This window comes from Anarrhichthys ocellatus, unplaced genomic scaffold (genome assembly GCF_004355925.1).
Source record: "Anarrhichthys ocellatus isolate YVR2014 unplaced genomic scaffold, GSC_Weel_1.0 scaffold55, whole genome shotgun sequence".
NCBI classification, from domain to species: Eukaryota; Metazoa; Chordata; class Actinopteri; order Perciformes; family Anarhichadidae; genus Anarrhichthys; species Anarrhichthys ocellatus.
Genome location: NW_022280085.1, coordinates 2155278 through 2176035, shown reverse-complemented (window position 1 = coordinate 2176035; position 20758 = coordinate 2155278). Strand labels below are relative to the sequence as shown.

At 44.6% G+C, this 20758-nt stretch overlaps 2 protein-coding genes across 6 annotated transcripts in view; one reads left to right on the top strand and one right to left on the bottom strand.

The window, feature by feature from the left end:
- The window catches only part of LOC116396403 (paralemmin-2-like), a 36530-nt gene extending 33213 nt beyond the window's left edge, over positions 1 to 3317 (bottom strand). The window contains exon 1 of the mRNA XM_031870999.1: positions 3010 to 3317. Within this exon, the coding sequence (XP_031726859.1) occupies positions 3010 to 3041 (32 nt within the window). The 5' untranslated portion in view covers positions 3042 to 3317. The remainder of the gene's footprint in view (positions 1 to 3009) is intronic.
- Positions 3318 to 10879: 7562 nt separating this feature from the next.
- Positions 10880 to 20758, top strand: part of plppr2a (phospholipid phosphatase related 2a) — a 57032-nt gene continuing 47153 nt past the window's right edge. For 3 of the 5 annotated variants that reach the window (XM_031870891.1, XM_031870895.1, XM_031870894.1), the window contains exons 1-2: positions 10960 to 11203; positions 15724 to 15843. In XM_031870891.1, coding sequence (XP_031726751.1) covers positions 15754 to 15843 — 90 coding nt within the window. In that variant the 5' untranslated portion in view covers positions 10960 to 11203; positions 15724 to 15753. Of the gene's footprint in view, positions 10913 to 10959; positions 11213 to 15723; positions 15844 to 20758 lie in introns of those variants that run through there. The other 2 variants (XM_031870893.1, XM_031870892.1) reach the window with 2 other exon arrangements.

The following is a 20758-nucleotide window of genomic DNA, read 5'->3' as shown; positions in this document are numbered from 1 at the left end:
GAGGCGATGACTGAGCGTCACCATCGTAGACTCACTTGAAACCACCAGTTCAAATTAAACTACATCTGTTTCTAAAGCTGCTTGGGCGACACATATTTATAGTAAATGAACACTGAACTGAAAGCACCAACGAAGTAGACAAGAAGACATTTCCCGAATGCATCAAACTCAATTAAATGTTGCTGTCCTAACAAACAGGATAATATTCAACACATTCGCTAGCATGGCTCTATTGATGGCAGTGTCCATCTGTTGGTCTACCACATTAATCCTGACTAAAAAATCTCCACAACTAGTAAATGGATATTTTGTACAGGTACACGTACGGTACACAGTCTACATTTGTTGTTATTACTGAAATGACATTCAAACCACTGGATGCTGGGTCATGAACTAAGACACGTGGTCTGAGCATGTCGCCACGCTACCGTTAGCATTTAGCTCAAAGCACTCCACTGAGCACAGCCTCACAGAGCCGATAGGTTGGCCGTAGTGGACCTTTGGTCTTGTTAAGACACATCGAGCAGTGCCCATTTGTGAGGTGCCTGCCCGGAGTATGCGGCCGTTCGTAGCGTTGTACTTGGATGCCTTCTAGCAATACACCTGCCAGGTGCGAAGTCGATCAGACGAACGCTTCTCGAGATATGCGAACGTTAAAGATACCACGCTAACAATAGCTAACCTAGCATCTCGCCCTGTTGCTCGCTGTACTTGACACTTTGGCCTCACAACCCCATTATGCACTTGAGTGTGCTTCTGCCATCTACAGCTAATCGTCCTTATACATTAAAGAGCTGTGGGCAGTTCAAAGTCTGACTGTTCAGATCCTGCTTCATTTTCAGCAAGATGCCCGTTCGGAAGATTTCACGGTGACCTACGACCCTCCACCCCTCCTCCGTGTCGCCACCACTTTCAACAACAAAGCAGCGTGAAGCCTCGACACGACGGGAGTGTTTTTGTTTTTATTCTGTCCAGATGGAGCGTGACGAACCATTCCCCTGCATCTCTCTTTCCTTCTCCCACCCATCCTCTCGTCGCCTCACACCCCCCTCACTGCTGCGTGTCCTACCTAATGAGACGCTCTGCTGCAGCATGTGGGTGTCTTTACAGCGAGTCTCAGCAGCCAAATCCGGATGCTTGTAACGCTGTTAAAACCCTTTACGTGCTGCAGGTTTCACTGCGTCTCTCTCTCTGTTATATGTGCAGACACATCTAAACGCATACAGCCAAACTCATCAGCACACACGCTTCTCAACAATCCGTACAGAATACGACACCCTCTGTCCCGTGACCCCTCGCTAAGGATAAGGAAAAGCTTCCCCAAAAAAACTTTTAACAGGAAAAAAAAAAGACTCTCACGTCTGTCTACAACTCTCTTAAGTTTGCTTAGAAACTCATCTTTGTGCATTTCGTGAGTAGACAGTTATACTCGCTGGAGGGAAGGGAGGCCTGGGAGAACCACCTTCAACTGGTGCCGGTGTTTGGACTGACAACCATGTGATGTAATGCTTCTTTAACAAGCTAGCTTTGGTTTCTCTCAGCTGTTAGGCCCGAGAGTGAAAGACTGATTATTTGAGCCACGGCAAAAAATATTTAAACTCAATATAAAAAAATATCGTGTCCGTTTAATTCGTACAAAGACCAAAGTGTAAGAGAAAAAAAAAAAACATACAGGAGTTATGTGCTAGTTAGCTAAGCTAACAGGCAGCTAGCTGTGGCCTTAAATTCAACAGACAGATATGAGAGCGGCGATATCTATCCATCACAGGTGTTACTAAAGTAAGAGGCGCCGTATTGCCGGGCCCGCTGGAGGGAAGGGAGGCCCGGGAGAACCAGAGCCAGGACTGAACGTAGCAGGCCGTCAGACCCTTGCTGCAGTAAAATTAGAGGTTTTCTAAATGGACTCTGGTGCTCGGAAAAACTACCACTACCACAGGGACCGCCAAAATTAACATAAAATTAAAGTTCCTTCTAGTAACTTTAAGAATCCTAATACTCTAGAGTCTATAATCTATACTCTATATAATATTCTCTAATATTACATTAATAAAAGTATAGATACAACATGATTAGGTATGATTAGGTAAGTTTGGCTTAAATACAGCGCCACTGCAATATCATAGATCGGCTATTACACTGAACCTGAAGCTTGGTGCAGATGCATAAAACACACATATCTTATAGTGCCACGTCTTTTTGCATCAATGCCTCATTGCTTCCCATATGGGTAACACATTTAAGAATATTACCTGATATAAAAAAATGCCACGTATATTGTGCATGTGTAAGCATAATATGGTTCCTGTTTCTCAACTACACATGAACTCATGTTTTGTCATCAGGATTTTTAACTATTTCCCGCTAAAGAGTTATAGCAGTGACGAGGACGATGGGGATGACAGTGATGCTGATAGGTGGTGGTGGAGGTGGTGGTGTGCCGGGACCGCAGCCACCACTTTTAATAAAAGCAACCAGAGTAAATGGCCTCCCTGGGCCTTGGGTGTCAGCCAGCGTGTGTCCCTTAACAGTTGGGTCATATTAACTCTGTCTGCTGCCATGGACTGAGGACGTGGTTGTTAGTGTCCACTGGTGATGATGCATCGTAAATCACCCATGAATGACTCCATGTTTACTCTGTGGTCTTGTCTCCATAAAAAAACAGCTATTTAGATTACAGACTGTTCTGTACAATAATATTAAAAACTGTTAATGGGACTCCATTGCACATGTATTTACTTTTCATTTTTGACAGAAAAGTTTAATATATTTTTTGAAGCAGGTTGTGTTCGTGCAATAGAATTGTTTTACTCCATCCTGCATGCATTTCCCAGCAGGCACAAATCAGTTGTAATAAATAGATCAGAGGTTTGAATAGTGAGTCTGAGCTTCTTTTTTTTTGTTGCTTGTTTGTGGAAGTAGAGATGTATTTTGTAACAGCACGTTGTAAGAAAATTCACAAAACAATTGGTTGCTAAGCAGGAATAAGCAATGATGAATAAAGTGACTTACCTTTCACAACTTGCAGGCAGTGGAGTTCCCATCAACTAAAGGCGAAATATTCAATTCTACAGACTGCTCGTGCGTTGCTGTTGACTGCGTCACACGGGGGCTTTTTACGAGGACTTTTGGAGCCCAAACTGACCATAAGTTCACAAACTGAGAGGTGGGAGTGACTTTAGCCTGGTGTGTGTGTGTGTGTGTGTGTGTGGCAGACCGGCGCGTGGCGCTGCAGACTCCTTTTATTCAATAACGTAGCGTCCCTCTGCAAGAAGGCTACGTTGCATTAGCTTGTTTCGCTATCACGCTGTTAGCAGACAGTACACGGGCACGCCCGAAATAACAAAACCGTTATCTCACTTATGTTTCCTCACCGTTTGCTCTCTGGACTACGAACTCCCGCTCTCCAAACTTGCAGGGAAAACAACGAACCTCCCACCTTCTAACTTTTGACCAATCACAGGTCCGCTGTCTCACACACATCCCTGTCATTGGTCGCTGAAAATGACTGACAGGCGTCACAGCTGGTAAACCTTATGACACGTTCACCGGCGCCCTGGAATTCTCAGTATTAGTAACTGCAGTCAACAGTCACATCTCTTATCACCACGTGTCACTCATGATAAAAATAACAGTTGAAGACAAACATGTCACCCAGTCCGTGGCAATTACATGGAAAACTTAACATATTGAAATTGTTCTAATAATATATATTATCAGCTGTCAGGACCAACAGGATTTTTTAAATCCTGCAGAAGCTGTTTTTTTGTGTCCCCATGGGCAGAGTAAAGGTATATGACGAACTTGTTAGTAAACAGGTGTGTATTTAAGCTCGGCAGATAGCTACATAGTAACATTAGCATTCTTTTGGAGTAGTGTTTCTGTCCAATGGATGCATGTAAGTCCAACTTTCACTCTTCCTGTGGTTTAGTTTTTGGTTTGCACTTACTTAAGAAAATATATGGCTCATTAGTTGCAAAATTCGCCATGTTAAGCAGTTAGCAGTGATGGGAGAAGCAACGTTACTGACATCAATTACAAATAATGTTAGCTAGCAATGCTAACACCATGTGTCAAAGTCCTGCATTTAAAATGTCCCCAAAATAAAACTACTGAAGCGTTATCATCAAAATGATATTCAATATTAATTATGCATGATAGCACCTTTCAGATAGTATGAATGCATTAAAATGTAAGCAGCTTTTTCCATGTTGTGGCTTGTTGAGATAGAGCTAATTTAACTACTTTAAATGCCTTACTGCTGGTAGTTTAATTTATAAAAATGCATCATATTTCATAAGCTTGCTGTGGCCTTGTTTTTATAGCTCCGTTTATGTATATAATCTTAATCGAAAAAATATCCACTGTAATAACGCTGCTGTCAGATAAATGTAGTGGAGTTCAATGTTCAATATTTCCTACTGGAATGTAGCTCTGTGACTGTGTGTTTGGTGCTGTGCAGGTAAACGTCACTCTTCTAGCAATGAGACTGAACCAAAACAGTAAAAGTGGCCAGATTGCCATATAAATATTGATTTTAGACCCTTTTAATGTTGGCTGGTGGCTTTCAAACAATGGGTCCCGGTCCAGGAAGGGCCGCGTCCTCTGCCTAATTTGACAAATGCGACTTATTTTCCTGCAGGTTTGCTACCTGTCACTTAAATGACTTTGCGCTCTTCATCCCTGTCCCTGTCACCATGCCCAGCCCGGAGTCGCCTCCATTTACATCTCATTATGGAGAGATTGCTGCTCTATATCTCCGTGTTCCCCGCTTCGGGACCCCATCTGGTGTGTTCACAATAACACGCATCATTTACCCCCCCCCCCCCGATGTGCCCGAGGTGTTTCTAGCAAAGGGGGGGTGATAACTGCGGCAGGAAATCAAATCACATGAGAGGGAATTTATTTTCCAATCACAATGAAAGAGGGGAACACCTGCTGTAGAACCCCCCCCCCCCTTGATATTTGCAGAACCTTGCCCACATGATGTTGTTATGCTCTGACAGTAATGGCATTTGCCCATCAGGCAAGACATTCCTTATGACTGGCTTGAAGCTGCTCCGCTCCACGATGAAACACAGACCTGAAGCAGGAGACTACATTATGAAGCAAATCCCTGAAGAAAACTAGTCGAGTTGAACTGAATGAGACTCCCGAGGAAGCCACCCGAGGTATTTTATGTGGAGGCACTCGAGCTGCTACGAAAAGTCAGATATCTTATGAGCGATACTGTGTGATAGCTTCAATGTACTTTCGTAAAGGAACAGTGTGTAGGATTTAGACGGCAGAAATCGGATGTAATATTCATGACAATGTTTTCATTGGTGTATAATCACCCCTAACTAATGAGCCCTTCACATCTACATAGGGGGCGGGTCCTCTTCATGGAGATCCGCCATGTTGCACCGCCATGTTTCTATAGCACCCCAGAACGGACAAACCAAACACCAGCTCTAGCGAGAGCCTTTTTACCTGAAGGCCGCCGTAGTTCTCCGACAAGTTTGTGAAGGGAGGGTGTGAGTGGAGGGGTCTTCGGTAGGATGTAATCTGCAACCTCGCCACTAGGTGCCACTAAATCCTACACACTGCTCCTTTAAGGCGAGACACTGCAGGCGAAAAATATCGGTTTTCATGCACTTGTCAATTTTGCGATTTTGGGCTTTGCCTCCATACAATGGCGTCTTTCAGACAAGTGGAAAGAAAACACCCAAAATACACATTTAGGTGTTTGTTTTACTACTTTGTCTATTTACGACTGTAGAGACAGTTCAAATGAGATGCCTCATTTTCATGTTTGAACCTTTATTACAAACTTAATTGTTTTAATAAAAATAATCAACTGAGAAAGTTCCATGGTGGTATATTAGGTAATTATTTTTTGTACCCTATTCACGTTTGTTAGCAAAATGTATGGGACTTTACAATACGTATCCCAAAATTATTAATTTCTCAGACCCTGATCCAGAAATCTCCACTTCAGTATATATATATATATATATATATATATATATATTCCTATTTTCATTCCTGTCTATATTCTGAAGGTTTTTTACCGTTGTTCATATATAATTCATAACCTGATTTAATGACAAAATGAAGTGAGATTTTTGAACCTGGCTTTATCCAATGTTCACGTCTGTTCTGGAAATGTATGCAAATTAGCACATATTTAAAAAGATAACGCCTCATTTGCATGTTTAAACATAACATTTTTAGAGAACTTGTTATACACAAAATAATTGTCTTAATGTGAGTAATCAACTGGGGATTCCCTTAAGACAATCCAGCTCTATGTAAGATGACATCTGCATTAGCAGTGATCCTGCTTGCATACCGTCACTTTGTGTGACAAGTGTTTGGTTCTTTTATGTTTTTCTCTCGATATTCACAAATGGACTCATATGTATGTGTGCTGTACACTCAACAATGAGTAAAACATATATATATATATATCTGATGTTATAGGGACGATCTGGTCTGAGACTGAAATGAGAGCTTTGTTGAGTGTTTAACCGGCAGAATTAGCGGCGGATCAAGTGGAGCCACAGACAAAGGAGAAGGCACAGTGTAGGAATGTGGTCCTTTGTTCTCGAGCTGATTAATGAATGGCCCTCGTAGACCACAGCTGGAGCTCCTGGCGTAATGATACAGGGCCGTGTGTGATAGTGTGTGTGTGCGCCTGGGGGGGTTGTGGTTGGAGAGCTGTCTGGCAATTATGTGTGTGGTGGTAATAAGGGGTGCTAATGTGTGTGTATCTGCGTACGGTGTGTTTAAGTGACAGGCTTGAAATTGGACATCAAGGTTGTGTGCCCCATGCAGTCTGGACTGTTAGAGGAGGGTTTCTTGGTTCTTTGTTAGATTAATACCATGCTCATGTGAATATGAGCCAGCAACTGGTTAGCTTAGCATAGCATAATGACTGGAAACGGGGCAGCAGCTAGCCTGCCCTTTGTCCCAGGGTAATAAAATAAGACTCCCAGCAATGCATGAATGGTTATAAATAAACAAAACGGTTAATGTCAGCTGTATCCAATAAGTCATGTTAAATAACATCCAGTTTAAAAACGAACTGAAATGAACACATTTTGGATCATGACGGATGGAGTCGATGGAGACCGGTGGACTGTTATCGGTACATTTATGCAGCTTTTAAAGCATTTCATCCTGAGTGGATCTGCGCCTCCAGCTCTTTCTCTCGGTTCCAGAACTCATCCCGTTGGCCAAACACCTCACATGAATGCCCACCGCACGTTCAACTGACTCTGAATTGATCGTCTGAATTATTTAAATGAAGTACGTCGCCAGTATGCGGTTAAGGTACAGGGAGGCGTCCAACTGTACCGGGGACCCGCTGGATGCTGGCATTCATGCGTGCATGAACGAGTAAATGCGTTAATGCATTCGGTACTTAGAATTTCTGTCCTATTGACTGGACGTCTCCTTCTATGACTTTTGCCCTAGTTTGTCCCTCTATCGTGTGTGTGTATATATATATATATATATATATATATATATATATATGAAGTTTGGGGAGGTTGCCATCGTAGACTTGGAGGGTGGAGAAGGGTATATGGCCGGGAGGAAGGAGTAGACCCGTGGGACAGGTGTCCAACGTGCTGTAAACCATAACGGCCCCATAACAGATAGATTTCTCATTTCCACGATGCTCGGGCCATATCTCATCTACCGCCTTGACAGGCCCTCCGAGACCCGCGCGAGGCAGGACCGCACACTCAGCACTGGAGGAGGGGAGGTTGGAACAAGTGAGGTGGGGATTCGGGGAGGAGGGACGACGACAAAGAAGGGCGTTGAATTTCATTGACAGTTTATTTAGGGCACCCAAAAAAACATCGAGGATAAGGATTGCAAATTAGCGATCTTAATCGGTGATTGTGGATTTCCTTTTTTCAGTCCGTTTCACCACCGCATGAAAAAGAATAAGTCACTGGTGGTTATTGGCTGGCCTTCTTTGCCTCTTTCTTGATGTATGATCGTTCATAAAATATAGATCAGAAGCTGTGTGCACATTAAAAAAAAACAAAAAATCTGTCTAGTGGCTATTAATGTCGCTGAGGTAGTGTATATTAATGAAGAGTGGGCGAGGCAGAAGCCACCAGCAGCCCGGCCAACAGAAAACGCCTGAGGTTAACCTCTTGATTCATTTAGCACCTCTGGGTGCCTCTGAGGCGAAAGAGTGCACCTGTCCTGCTGTTGTGTCCATTATGAAAGAAGATAAAACAGCGTATTGGAGATGTTAGTAGATCAAATAAGTCGCTTCTGACTAAATGTGATCAGATCCGACTTCTTGCTTTGTTGTTTCATGTTATTTTTCATTTATTTTCTTTGCTCATCCAGTCACATAAGGTTACACAAACGCAAAATGTTTGTCAGGTGTAGGTTATGAAGTTAGCATGTGCCATGTCGACCTATTTGCAGTAAGCGGAAATATAATTTTTCATTCAAAATTCACCTCTAAAGCTCATGAGTTACCAACTTGTATCGGGTTTGTTTAATCCAAAGCACAATTTAAAAAAAAATAAAAATACTTGGCAGGTGATTGAGGAGCAATCTGTCAATCAATCTCTTGCCGAATCCAGTGGGGAGAGGAGTGTAAACATCTTTCCATGAGAAAAGCCATCAGTGCTGTTCTTTGTTCTCTTTCAATGGAGACACACTCTCCAGTTCTGATAGAACTGATGCTATTGCAGCATCTATGCCAGAGGTAGCCAACACGGTGCCCGCGGGCACCCTGTCGCCCGCAGGGACCACGTGAGTCGCCCGCAAGGCATGTTCTAAAAATAGCACTAGTCACCATGGAGCTCCGTCTAAAATTGTAGTTGCTGTTCTTTTTTAATCAAAAACGCTTGCATTAGTGTAGATTTTAAAATGACAATATTTCTTGTCATAAGAAAGTTGGGTACCCGGAGGCGCACGGCGGACAGCCAGGACGAGGCCGCCGCACCGCACTAGGTTTTCAGGTTCCGAATGGCGGGCGCTTCACGTTAGCGCCAGACGCGCACCGCGAGCGAACCCCGTCGTCAGGTCCGTAAATCCGCGGGGCAATCCGAGCGAAAAGACCCAGACTAGAGGTTTGAACGCGGGCGCCCGAAGACGCTCGCGCGCCTCGGAGGGTTGGATCCCCCGCTCGGCTATAGACGAGACTGGTTACTAGTTTCTTCGTGGAGAAAAAGGTACCATTGGAAAAGCGGGTGTCGGTGACAACAGACGGGGCTCGCGCGATGACGGGCCGGCATGCAGGCTTCATTGCGCAATGCAAAGGTGACCCAGACTTCGCAAAATGTCTACATTACCACTGCATCATTCACCAGCAGGCGCTATGTGCAAAAGTAACCGGCTTTGATCATGTGATGATACAAAAATATCAGAGATGTGATACCTCTGACTTTCAAATGTTGAAACAGATTAACAGAAATAAAAGTTGCATGTTTAAATATGTATGTGTAGCTATACCATCATTGTTGTGGAAATCATTATTAATAATTATTGTGAGGAATAATTAACTGACATGTGATCAAACAGTCTCTTCACATATAATAATATTATTATTATTAAAAGGTGATCTGTGCAACTTTGTTATTCAGGAAGTTTGTATCAAATAAGTAGCCCTTCGTACTACTCGGTACCCTTGAAGTAGCTCTCAGTTTAAAAAAGGTTGGTGACCCCTGATCTACGCTAACCTCTTCAGGAGCTACCATTGTTGTAAGCCACGCCCATATATACCAGTAGCTCCTCACAAGACACTGATTGGTCCATGCTCTGGCTTATTAAACAAAAACACATCACTTGAAGCTTGACAAAGATGACATTTTTGCGTGATGTGTGACCTCGCAATTCTCTCGTGATGTCACATAAACCAAAGTAATGAACCAATTGGCAAAAAGTTATGGGACTAATTACTTTTCTTTTGTTAGTACAAATCACCCTGAGTATGTACATACATGAGTATGTACATGAGTATGTGTGTACCAAAGATTTTATGGCAATCCATCCAGTAGTTGTTGACACTACTCAAAACCCCAAGAAGTCAACCTCATGGTGGCACTAGAGGAAAAGTCAGGGGATTCGCCAAAGTTGTTACGGTTCATCCTCTGGGAACCATGCATGTATGCACCAAAGTCTGTGCCAATCCCTTCAGCACACATCCACCACAACCTCGTCATCTGTTGTCGGTCAGTATCTCGTCGCCTCGGCCGTCCGCAGAGAAGCAGTGCGTCAGAACTGGCGTAGTTTTAAATAGCGGGCTGTGCCCTGAAGAACTTTTCGCAGCAGAAGGCGATGTACGGTTCTAACAGCTGATCTTTTTCCTGCGCGACTCCAGATTTTTCATTCACCCTTCTCCATCCGACACGGGCTGCCGTCCAGTCGGTCTGGCCACCCTCTTCCCTCTCTTACCCATGTGCTTCACGAGTGTTGGATCAATAGCCGCGTATCATTAACCCACATCCAGAGTGTGCTCGAGCTGGAGGCAGGCAGCCAAGCAGCCTCACATACACACACACACACATGCAGCCTTCTGTTTCCCCCCCTTATAGTCTGCAGTGTCCCTCCTTCTTTCCTCTAATGTTTGGGTCAGGTTCATGTCCTCTACGTCCATTCACGAGCAGGAGGGGGAGAGAGGAGGGAGGGATGGATGGATGGAGGGAGATAAGGGGAGAGATGGACAGAGGTAGAAAGACGGGGAGGGATGGAGAGGGAAAACAAGCTTTGAATACAAATGAGCTGACACACATAATGCATGCTCTCTCTCTCGCTCTCTCTCTCTCTCTCTCTCTCTCTCTCTCTCTCTCTCTCTCTCACACACACACACACAGAGGGACACACTCTTACTCTCTCACACACATGTCCTCGCGCTCTCCCACCGTGCCTCCTTATTGGAGCGAACGCCGCACACGAGGTGATTTCAGCCACTCAATTTGTGAGCCGTCGCCGGTCGCTGGAACAAGCTAATTAAAAGAGGGGGGGGGGGGGGGGGTGTGTGTGTGTGGAAGATTTGGAGGTTGCCGCTGCCGTCATCTCACGCTCCACTGTGGACCAGGAGGGGAGAGTAGAGGGAAGAGGAGGAAGAAAGAGTAGAGACAGACGCGTGGAAGGAGATTTCTTTTTTACACCACTTTGCCATGATTTGATCTGACATGGCCACCGCATAGGAATCTGGTGCTGCGGCGACCGTCAGCTCGGCGACGAGGTATCAGGGGTAAGGGAAGGAGGGAGGGAGGGATGGATGACAGGTTTCCGCTCCTCTCCTGCACGCCGGGGTGATTTGAACTGCCTGGGGCGCCACAACAGAACGGCCGTGTTGTGGAAGTCACATGTTTTTGCATTTTCTGCTTGTCAGTGGATCTGTTGTGTGCTTCCTCCCCGGGTCTTTAAGTGTGAAGGTGTGTGTGTGTGGGGGGGGGGGTGTCTGTTTTGTGGTGGTATTCCCCCTAATTATCCAGCACTGGGTAAATCCTATTGTGGATTTCCTCTCCTTCTTGACTTCCTATTAATAGAGGGCAGGGAATGCTGTGTAGTAAGAGGAGTGGGATGTTTGCTGTTTGTTTAGTGACTCAACTCCTAGTCAGGAGAAGGTGTATTGTTTGTGGTTTTGTGTGTGTGTGTGTGTGTGTGTGTGTGTGTGTATATATATGCGTGCAGATTAAAGCACGGGATCCCAGTTGAAGGAAATGGGTATGACAATGTCAGGGCAAAAAATGGCCACGCTGAACACATGCACACACACACACGGACACACAAAACCCCAAAAAATTCCAAGCAACATGAGAGCCGTGAGGCTTTTACTCAGATCGACAGTGACAGCGCTGAGCTGCAGGTAGATGAAAAAAAAAAACTATTTCCATCACTGCCCCACATTCAGAAACGTTGTGCAGTCAAAGTCTTGGATATTTAGGTTAGGGAAGAAGAAGAACGGCTGACTGACAGTTGGCATTTTAACGCTGCATTGCTGCTGCACAAATGTGGACGTGTGCATGAAAAGGGTTTGCGAAGAGGGTCGTTTGACAAGGCAGAAAATAACTGCACGATCCAGATTGTTGTGCCCAATTAGCCTTTGTGTCCGTGTGTGTGTGTGTGTGTGTGCGCGTGTGCGCTCACACACACAGGCGTGTGTGCTGTGTGTCCTGGGGCAGGGTTGTTGGACTGCAGAGGCAGGAGAGAGGACATATGGCCGCCTGGGTCTCCAGACTCTCTACCCTTTGACTGGAGTCCTTAGAGCAAATGTCCTGCTCTCTAAGATGTGTCTGCATGCATCAATGTGTGTGTGTGTGTGACGGACCTAATTCAACTTTCTCCTCTGCAGCTTCTCTCATCTCCACCATTTTGGTTTCGCTTCCCTCATGTTTTTATTGTGATTTGTGTGTTGTGTATAATTGTCTCCTCGGCTCTAGTCTCCATCTTTTTTTGTCGTGTCCTACCTCAAACTACGCACGTCTGTCCGTCCACTCATTTCTGTCTGTATTGACGGGTTTGTTTGATTTTCTCTGATTGATGGATGGGCTATCTGATTAGACCCCCCTGACACTTGGACCCCGCTAATCAGATCAAAACCACGCAGCTGCCTCGACACAGTTACTCAAATGCACACACACACATGCACACAGATGAGTGTGTTTGAACTAGTGTTTGCCAGCAACATATTACCAAGCAAAGTTGCAGTAATGTGATTGCGTTTAAGGAGGGCCAGTTACTCTTAAATTGTCCCCTTTAGCTTCAGCCGGGATAACGGGGCTTCTGAAGCGCTGCATGGAGTCACCGCCGCTAACATTAAGCTAGCTGTTGATGGTCAGCAATTACCCTTTAAACCCTAAACCTGCATGTTAAATCCAGACGGCAACTTCCGGATCTGTCAAATGAAGCCAATGCAGAAGTGTCTTAAAACGTGCATTATCTCTGCTGACCAGCAGGGGGCGACTCCTCTGATTGCAAGAAGTTGTCAGATTGTATAGAAGTCTATGAGAGAACGACTCTACTTCTCTCTTGATTTATTAACTCAGTAAACATTGTAAACATGAGTTTATGTCTTAATCTCGAGTTTTAAGTCTTCTTCAATGCAGCATGATGTTCATTTAGTAAATGATGGTCCATTTAGAGTCAAATAGACCAGATTTTAAGTTGTGGGCCGGACAGCACAATGGGCTCAAACTCACTATAGAGCTCTTGTAAAGCCAAGGAGAGCTACAGATAATTCTCCGTCACATTGTTTTCACATTGTCATTTGATACATTGTTATTATAAAATAATATCGATCACAGCAGCTTTAAATACTGAAGATGATACGTCTTGTTCTAAAGAGTGAGTGCAAGTAATAAGTGACTCATTAGATTTTTCAAGTAACTTGCCCCGCACTGCTTTTAATGCTCCCGACTTCATTCGAGGACAGTCACGTTAAGATCTGTCTGAGCCTCCAGCTCAGTTTCTAATGTTCTGCATACCGAGCAGTAGCCAGATTTTCTCACACTAATTAAGCGGCAAACTTGTCACCCAAATCAGCACTCGCTTCTGAGGAACATTCACTTGCACCAAAAGTGCGTGGGACAGCTCGGGAGGCTCCGCAACACACCCCCTTTGGAGGAAACGAGCCTTGCGATTCCCATTCTTTAGGGGACAAAATCGTCCCCGGCTGGGTGTCCCACTTCCCACTTAAGTTATTCATCACCAAAAAAAGCCTCCCCGCCTCGTCTCTGGTTTCTCCCAAAACGCGGTTTCATCTCCGGGTAGATCTGCCACCACCGACTCGCGCGTGCGGCTATCCCAGCCTGGCTGGCCCCTTTGTGCCTCCTTTGTGCCGCCTCGCCACCGAGGGAATGACACACTAAGTAACTCCTCCCATCAGCCTCTAGTGGAGAAGAAACGGGAACCCCCCCCCCCCCCCGTCTCTCCGTTTCTCTTTCCCCCACCGTTGGTTTCCGTTACCTGGGGCTTCTGCTTGTTCACCCTGACAGCTACTTTTTTCCTCACACACACACACACATAAACCCTACACATGCACACACATACCAAGTCCAACCAACCCTCTTTAAAAAGTAGTCCCGGTGGGCACATTACGTTGTTCTGATGGCTGCTAAGAGCTTGGCTTCATGCCTTATTCATCCCTCAGGCCTATTCTTTCCAGTGGCGTAGAAGGAATTGGGATGAAGAAAGCTCTCTAGCACACAACTTACCACTCACCAGCAGAGTAGACGTCAACCTGACAACTTCTCCGAAACAAAAAAGATATGTTTTTTCTACCTCTCCTGTCTTCTCATTATATTGTGTGTGTGTTTAAAACCTGTCCGACTAGACAACAGATGATTCAGGGTCCATGTAAAGCCTCTGAAAAGAGAGTTTCTGCTCTATGTTCAGCAATGTGATGGATAAAAACCTGAAGGCCAACACTGACATGACACTGATGACACTGTACACACCGCTGGCACTTTATACTGTGAGGAATCCTTCCCTTTTGTTCTCTGTAGTACAACGTCCTTGTCCTTAAAGTGGAAATACAATGAGTCACACTTGTCTTTCCATATGGCAGCTTAAAGGAATAATTTTGGGGACATATGCTTATTCGCTTTCTGGTTGAGTTAGTTGTGAAGATTGACAGCACTCGCATGTCTGTCTGTTAAAATATGAAACCACAGCCAGCAGACGGTTAGCTTAGCTTAGCATAAAGACTGGAAACAAGGGGAAAATGGCTAGCCTGGGTCTGTCCAGTGGTGGCAAAATCCACCTACCGGAACCTTTTAAAGCTCACTAAGTAACATGTTACATGTTGTTTGTTTAAATCCAACAAAAACTTTAATGTAAGAACTACAATCAAGGCTGCTTTCACACATAACCCTTTTAGGTTTGGGTCCGCTTTCCCGGTTAGTACGGTACATTTGGGCTGGTGTGAAAACCTTGGTGCGGACCAACCAACCGAACTGTGACAGCCTGAAAAGGCGGGTCTCGGTCCGCTTCCAAGCGAACTCCAGTGCGGTTCGTTTGTGGTGTGAAAGCAAACAAACATACCACCGAATTTATGATCTCAGATGTTTAATTTTAGCGTGATTTCAAAAGCTAAACTACTAATAAATCCGTCTGCTGATAGTAAAGTCTGTTGCGATCTTACTGATCTATAACATTAATTTAAGACCATTCATAATCAGTTATTAATCAAAGAACATAAATATACGCATCACAGGCGTTAAGGCGCTGCATAAACTCCTGTCAGTCGTCAGTCATTCCTGCAGCGCTCTGTTGTGGCTGGCTAGCTCTAGAATGTTCCGACTTGCTAGCATATCACCAGTTAGCTTTCAGTTAGCTCGTGGTTGCTGAACGATTTCGCCTGGATGTCGTGTCGAGACTGAGCGCTGTGTTATCGTTGAGTGAAAACGCCGAGCATAGAGAGGTAGATCGGGTTTGCGGAATTCATTTGAAGTATTTTGTTCTCACTCCTGGGGCGGCTTTGATGCATGACGCATTGAAATCCAAAATAAGCAAAGCAATTTCAAGGACTGCAACGGTAAACTGTAGAATGCACACAGCCCACGGCGCTAAGCGAGGAGTTCACTCTTTGTGCACGTATAAAATATTCATGGATGTAGCATATGCAGTAGATGAACAATACAAATGTATCACAGTGCTGAATGTAAACAAAACAGCTCATTTGTCCTGATTGGATTTCCCTTACGGACTTGACCTCTGATTGGCCAGTGGACTAACCTGCCCGCACCCTCTTTCCTTCAGGATAAGGGAGACAGAGAGCTGGACAGAGGGATGTTCAGAGAAACCGAGAGAGGGATGGCAGTGGAGAAGCCGGGTGTGAAGAGCAGCAGCTCCATCGTCCCCTGCTTCCTGTTTGTGGAGGTAAGAAACACCAGCGATCGCAGTGCTCACTGGTTTTTCTTTTCCTGTCTGTGAACAAAACAACTACAAAACAAGAGTCGCTTGAAAACACTTGAAAGACGAGGTCATTTCTCAAATATAAGGTTGACCAGACCTCTGCAAAATTGAGCGCAACAAGTTCTAACCGAGTGTATTTCTTGATCGTATCTTTGTTGGCTATTTCCTGTTTCTCTGGAATGTGACTCGTGGTTTATCTCTTGCGGTGTCAGCGAGAAAGAACCTCAGTGCCGCGGCGGTGAATATTTCAGGCTGAGCGGTAGCGTTCGGGGACAGCTTCGGCGAACGTGCTCTTGCGCTGGGGCCGAGGCGTTGTAAAGTGGCCACAGTTGGGGTTGAGCATTCCCCGGCACATTTTTTGCGAACTGCATGATTCATTGAGGTGGTTGTGGATGTCACAGCACAGACAGAGTGCATTTTTCAGCAGCTGCACACGGTGGGCTGCGTTGTACAGATCATGCCAGAGGTCCACCACTTCATCCCTTGTGGAAAGCATGCTCTACATTGTCAGTCAGACGGATGACTCGGAGGGCAGTGGGGGTCCCAGGGCCTTCGCCAAATCGCAACCGAGGTGGAGAAAAGCGTGAACTGGTGAAGTAATCAGACGGTCCGTAATCCAATTAGACAGACCAAGCAGTCCGGAAGCTCATCGGCTTCAAATAAGTCAACCGTCGGCTTTTCAGCTGGAGTTCCCCCATGCATCCAGAGCACTGTTCTGTAAGAGATTCAGACGGGAGAAGCTGTTTGCAGGTGCGTCGTGATGCCATGCAGATGTTACATCCCATTGGATTTACATGTCTGGATTCGCTTCCCTTCCAACAATGTGTGTGCAAGGCAAACTGTATTTTACTGCTCTGTAATAGAAATATCTGTGCAATGATCTCATTGTAATTAATGAATCCAAGTTGTCTAAAGTCTTATTCTAATGTGCTAAAACTGTATTAAATGTCATCTAAAGCAGAAGCAAAGATGAAAGGGACCAGTGCATGCAAAACAGTACATTAGTGTCGTTGTAGTGGCGGTTGCAGCAGTTACTTTGAGACACGGAGGCACACAGGCTACTTAACTCAGCCAGATAAGAACGCGCATACATGATACGCATACGCTTCCCCAGGATATCGTTATCTCAGATGTCATGAATCATCTTAGAAATAATAGAGAAAAAAGACATTTCTAGTTTTAAGTTTACTTTCGAACCAAAGTGACCCAGTTATAGTTGTCTGTACATTCATGGGCACATCGCAAATCAGAGCTGCTAATAGCTAATTCGGCAGACTTTGTATAGCGCCAGTTTGCTACATTTGAAGAAGTAAATGTTGAACATGACATCTGACACTGAGAGGGATGCTGGTGTATTTTAGTCGCCCTTTACCTGAATACCTCAGCAAGTCCTCGCTGTCCACCTCTACCGCGCGCGTCCGGCCCCAAAAGGACGGACCATGATGCAATAGTTCCACTTACCCGCCATGTGAGCCTGTCTGTGAAACGCTGCTCCCTTTGGTTATGATACGCTGTAACAGCTCTCCATTAGGGCCTCTCTGTCATATGCCTCCCACACATCAGCCCTCAGGTCTCAGTCAATTCCCTCGCTTACTCTACATCTATGTGTATGTGTGTGTGTGTGTGTGTGTGTGTGTGTGTGTGTGTGTGTGAGAGAGAGAGACAGAGAGTGTTTCTATCTATCTGTACTGGGATGGAGAACCCAGAGCAAGCATTAAGGGCCAGGGAACAGAGGCCAGCAGCTGTTACCTGTAATGGAGGGACAAGGTTGTTGTTTTTTTTTGCTGCTTGCCGAGACAACAGCATGAAATGGAAGCCGGACAAAGAGCAGATATAACAACAGTTTATTGCCCCTGCATGGCATCGACAGTGACGAACGATACACTTACAGAGGGATTTGATGAACGACGGAAACACTGACAGCCGAAACCAAATCCATCCGAATGCGAAGGTGTATTTGTTCCACCCAGAAAAGGTGGATAAGTAAAATGGTTTTGAACATATTTTCTATCAGCAACAAAGTGCTGGGAAAAACCAATAAACTTCTCGCTCCGTGCAACGTACAGCAGTAACAGGCCATCAATGTGCATTGTGGGGCTCGGACACACCTGGACTGTGCAGCGCGTGCTCGTTAACGACACAGAACGTTATGGTTCATTAGTGTGGATGCTCAAACCGATGTATTTATCACTCTAGACATCTTTAGATCAAACCCTTAAACTGTTTGAGCTTTGTAACATTACAAACCACAAAGTGTCACAGCTGCTGTCCAGGTGCTGATCCTGCGACGGCCATGATTGCGGGGGCCTGATTGTATCAACTGGGCCAAAAGTCTCTGACGTATGTAACTTTTTTGTACATTTTGGACGGGCAATGATCAGTGGCCAGTTACTGGGTTTGTTATAATGTAACCTGTAACCCTGCAAACTCATAGTTAGTTTATGATGTGCTCCTTGGCCTTGGAGTGTCCAGCTCAGTAGCTTCCTAGCTACCTTACTAGCCTTGAGCTAGTTAGCCGGACATGCTAACGATCGCAGTTTACGTTATGGCAGATTAACTCATTCTTTACACTTTTCGTTTGTGTTTTTTGGTTTTAAGAAAGGCTAAAAACAAGTTTCAACGCTGTGATTGGACGCTCACTGTTTGGGGGAGGGGTTTAGCAAACAGGTTAATGATTTCTCTTGAATGGCAGATTTACATTTTTGATTGATGGCAACTTTATTTTTAACTAACATTCCTGTCAAATGTTTTTCCCGCACATTTTCCTGTAACATCTATCATGGATGATTAAAAGTCAGGCTACATGTAGAAATGAGGATCTAACATTACTTATCACTACTGACGATGGTTATTTATTCATGTTAATTGCCTTTTTCAATATTAAAAGAAGGGCTTGTGCAATATGCAGCAATTTCCACTCTGCAGGGAGGGCAATCTAATTGGCAAAGGTTTTTAACACTCCTAAAATATGATTCTGCATTTTTTATATATAATCTGGCAACTAGACTCAACGTCGATGCAAGATTGAAATCAGGCCACTGAGTCACAGCATGAACTGGGTTTGGAGGAGTTGATGTCATTACTGATGCTGTTGCTAAGCAGACTGCGACATCACAGAGTTTTCTCCCTTAGTCTTATTTCCATTCAGACATCAAGGTTTTTGCGGAACAATCGTTTTTCTGAACTATGATATTAGCAGATATGGCCCCTCTTTTACTCAGTATAATTTCCATTAATTGCCTCGCCTGAAGTTACAGTCTTTGAAGTTGCCTTATGTTCAGTAAAGACCTTAAGTACCACGACGAGGATGGCAGAATGTGTCTTTTCATTAGCGCACAAATGGGACAGTAGGGTTTTCTGAAGCAGTGATGCAACTGGGAGAGGAAATCTACACAAACTGAAGGGGTGAAAATGGCCGATTTTGGCCGAGAAGACGGTGTGAAGTACTAAACAGCAGACATGATTTATTTTGCTCTGCTACTCTCCATTAAGCTATTCTCAGTATTTCTGTGCACTTGGTTCCTTTGAATTCTCTTCACTGGCTCTGCAACCAGAAATAAAAGTGTTACTGAGCATCCACACTATTTCACACCAACACCCTGTTACACACACACACACACACACACACACACACACAGTCATCCACAAGGAAACACCTGGGATTGGTTGCCACTCTGTTGCCCAGAAACACATCCGCAATCACAACCCCGATGGCAAGTCATAGTTTGCGCCTTTGAGGGGGCAATGGCACAAAAAACAGAGAACTTTCCTTTTCCTATTAATGCTTATTTTGTTCTGCACAACGATTGTGAAGTTCGCAAAGAAACTGTAAATGAACAAAAGCATAAATGCTCTCCAGTACGACAGGGACTTCAGCCACCGGCAGAGCTATGAGTGAGAAAATCTGTCTGTTGGAGTATGTAGAGGAAGATTCTAGAGCAAGATCTTAAGTATCAAGCCCAACCTTTTATTATTGAAGAGTACCATGAGGTTCTGAGTGTGTGTGTGACCATCACAGTTGGTGTGTGACAGTGGTGTGTCGTATTTTCTGTAGTTAAGCAGCCAATCTCTCTTCCACAAGCTGCTCGCTTAACAGCTGTGAGTACATAGTATAATAATATGTTCAGTTCATAATGATAATTGAGGGGGAGTGGCTTTAGAGGGAGACCAAAAAAGTTGGTAACACTGTGCTGGGTTGTCAGGTAGGATAATTTGCAGAATCTAGCAAACTCTTGTTAGTTTCTCAACATTACCAACCCTAGCTTTAATATCAGTTACTTCCGCCTTAACTTCATTCAAGTTAAATTAAGTTAAGTTTGAAAGACTATTCAGTTGTTTGCGGGAATAACGTACGACATAATTCTGAGATATATGGTTTTTATTAAGTGTGATTTAAATAGTTTGGTCTCAAAGACATACATCTAAGCAGTTTCTGTGTGAGAGTATGATCACAATGATTGGTGGTGGAATTGGCTGCATTGCAAGGGGCACCAGGTAAAATCTTGCCTCAGGCACCTAATTGTTCAGAGTTACATTGCTCTGCAAGGTTACATTGATTATTGATTGCAAGATGCTTTCAGGGTTAGTGCTGTCAAAAGTATAGCGAGAAGGCCTCAGGTGTGATTCCTGGGCCTCTCTGCGTATTCTGAGATTGCCAGGAGATTATGCAGCCCAGTGTCTGGACATTGCAACCCGCCCATAGTGAGTGAGAGAGATGGTCAGTCTGTCTGATGGGTACGTGAGGCCCTGATCCTGGATCAGCCGGTTCCATGTGACTCAGAGAACAGGAAAGCTAAATTAAAAACAAATAATTTTTTCACTTGAAAAATAATGAATGATGATGATTGACAGTCTGCAACATGCTGAGCAACCACTGCTT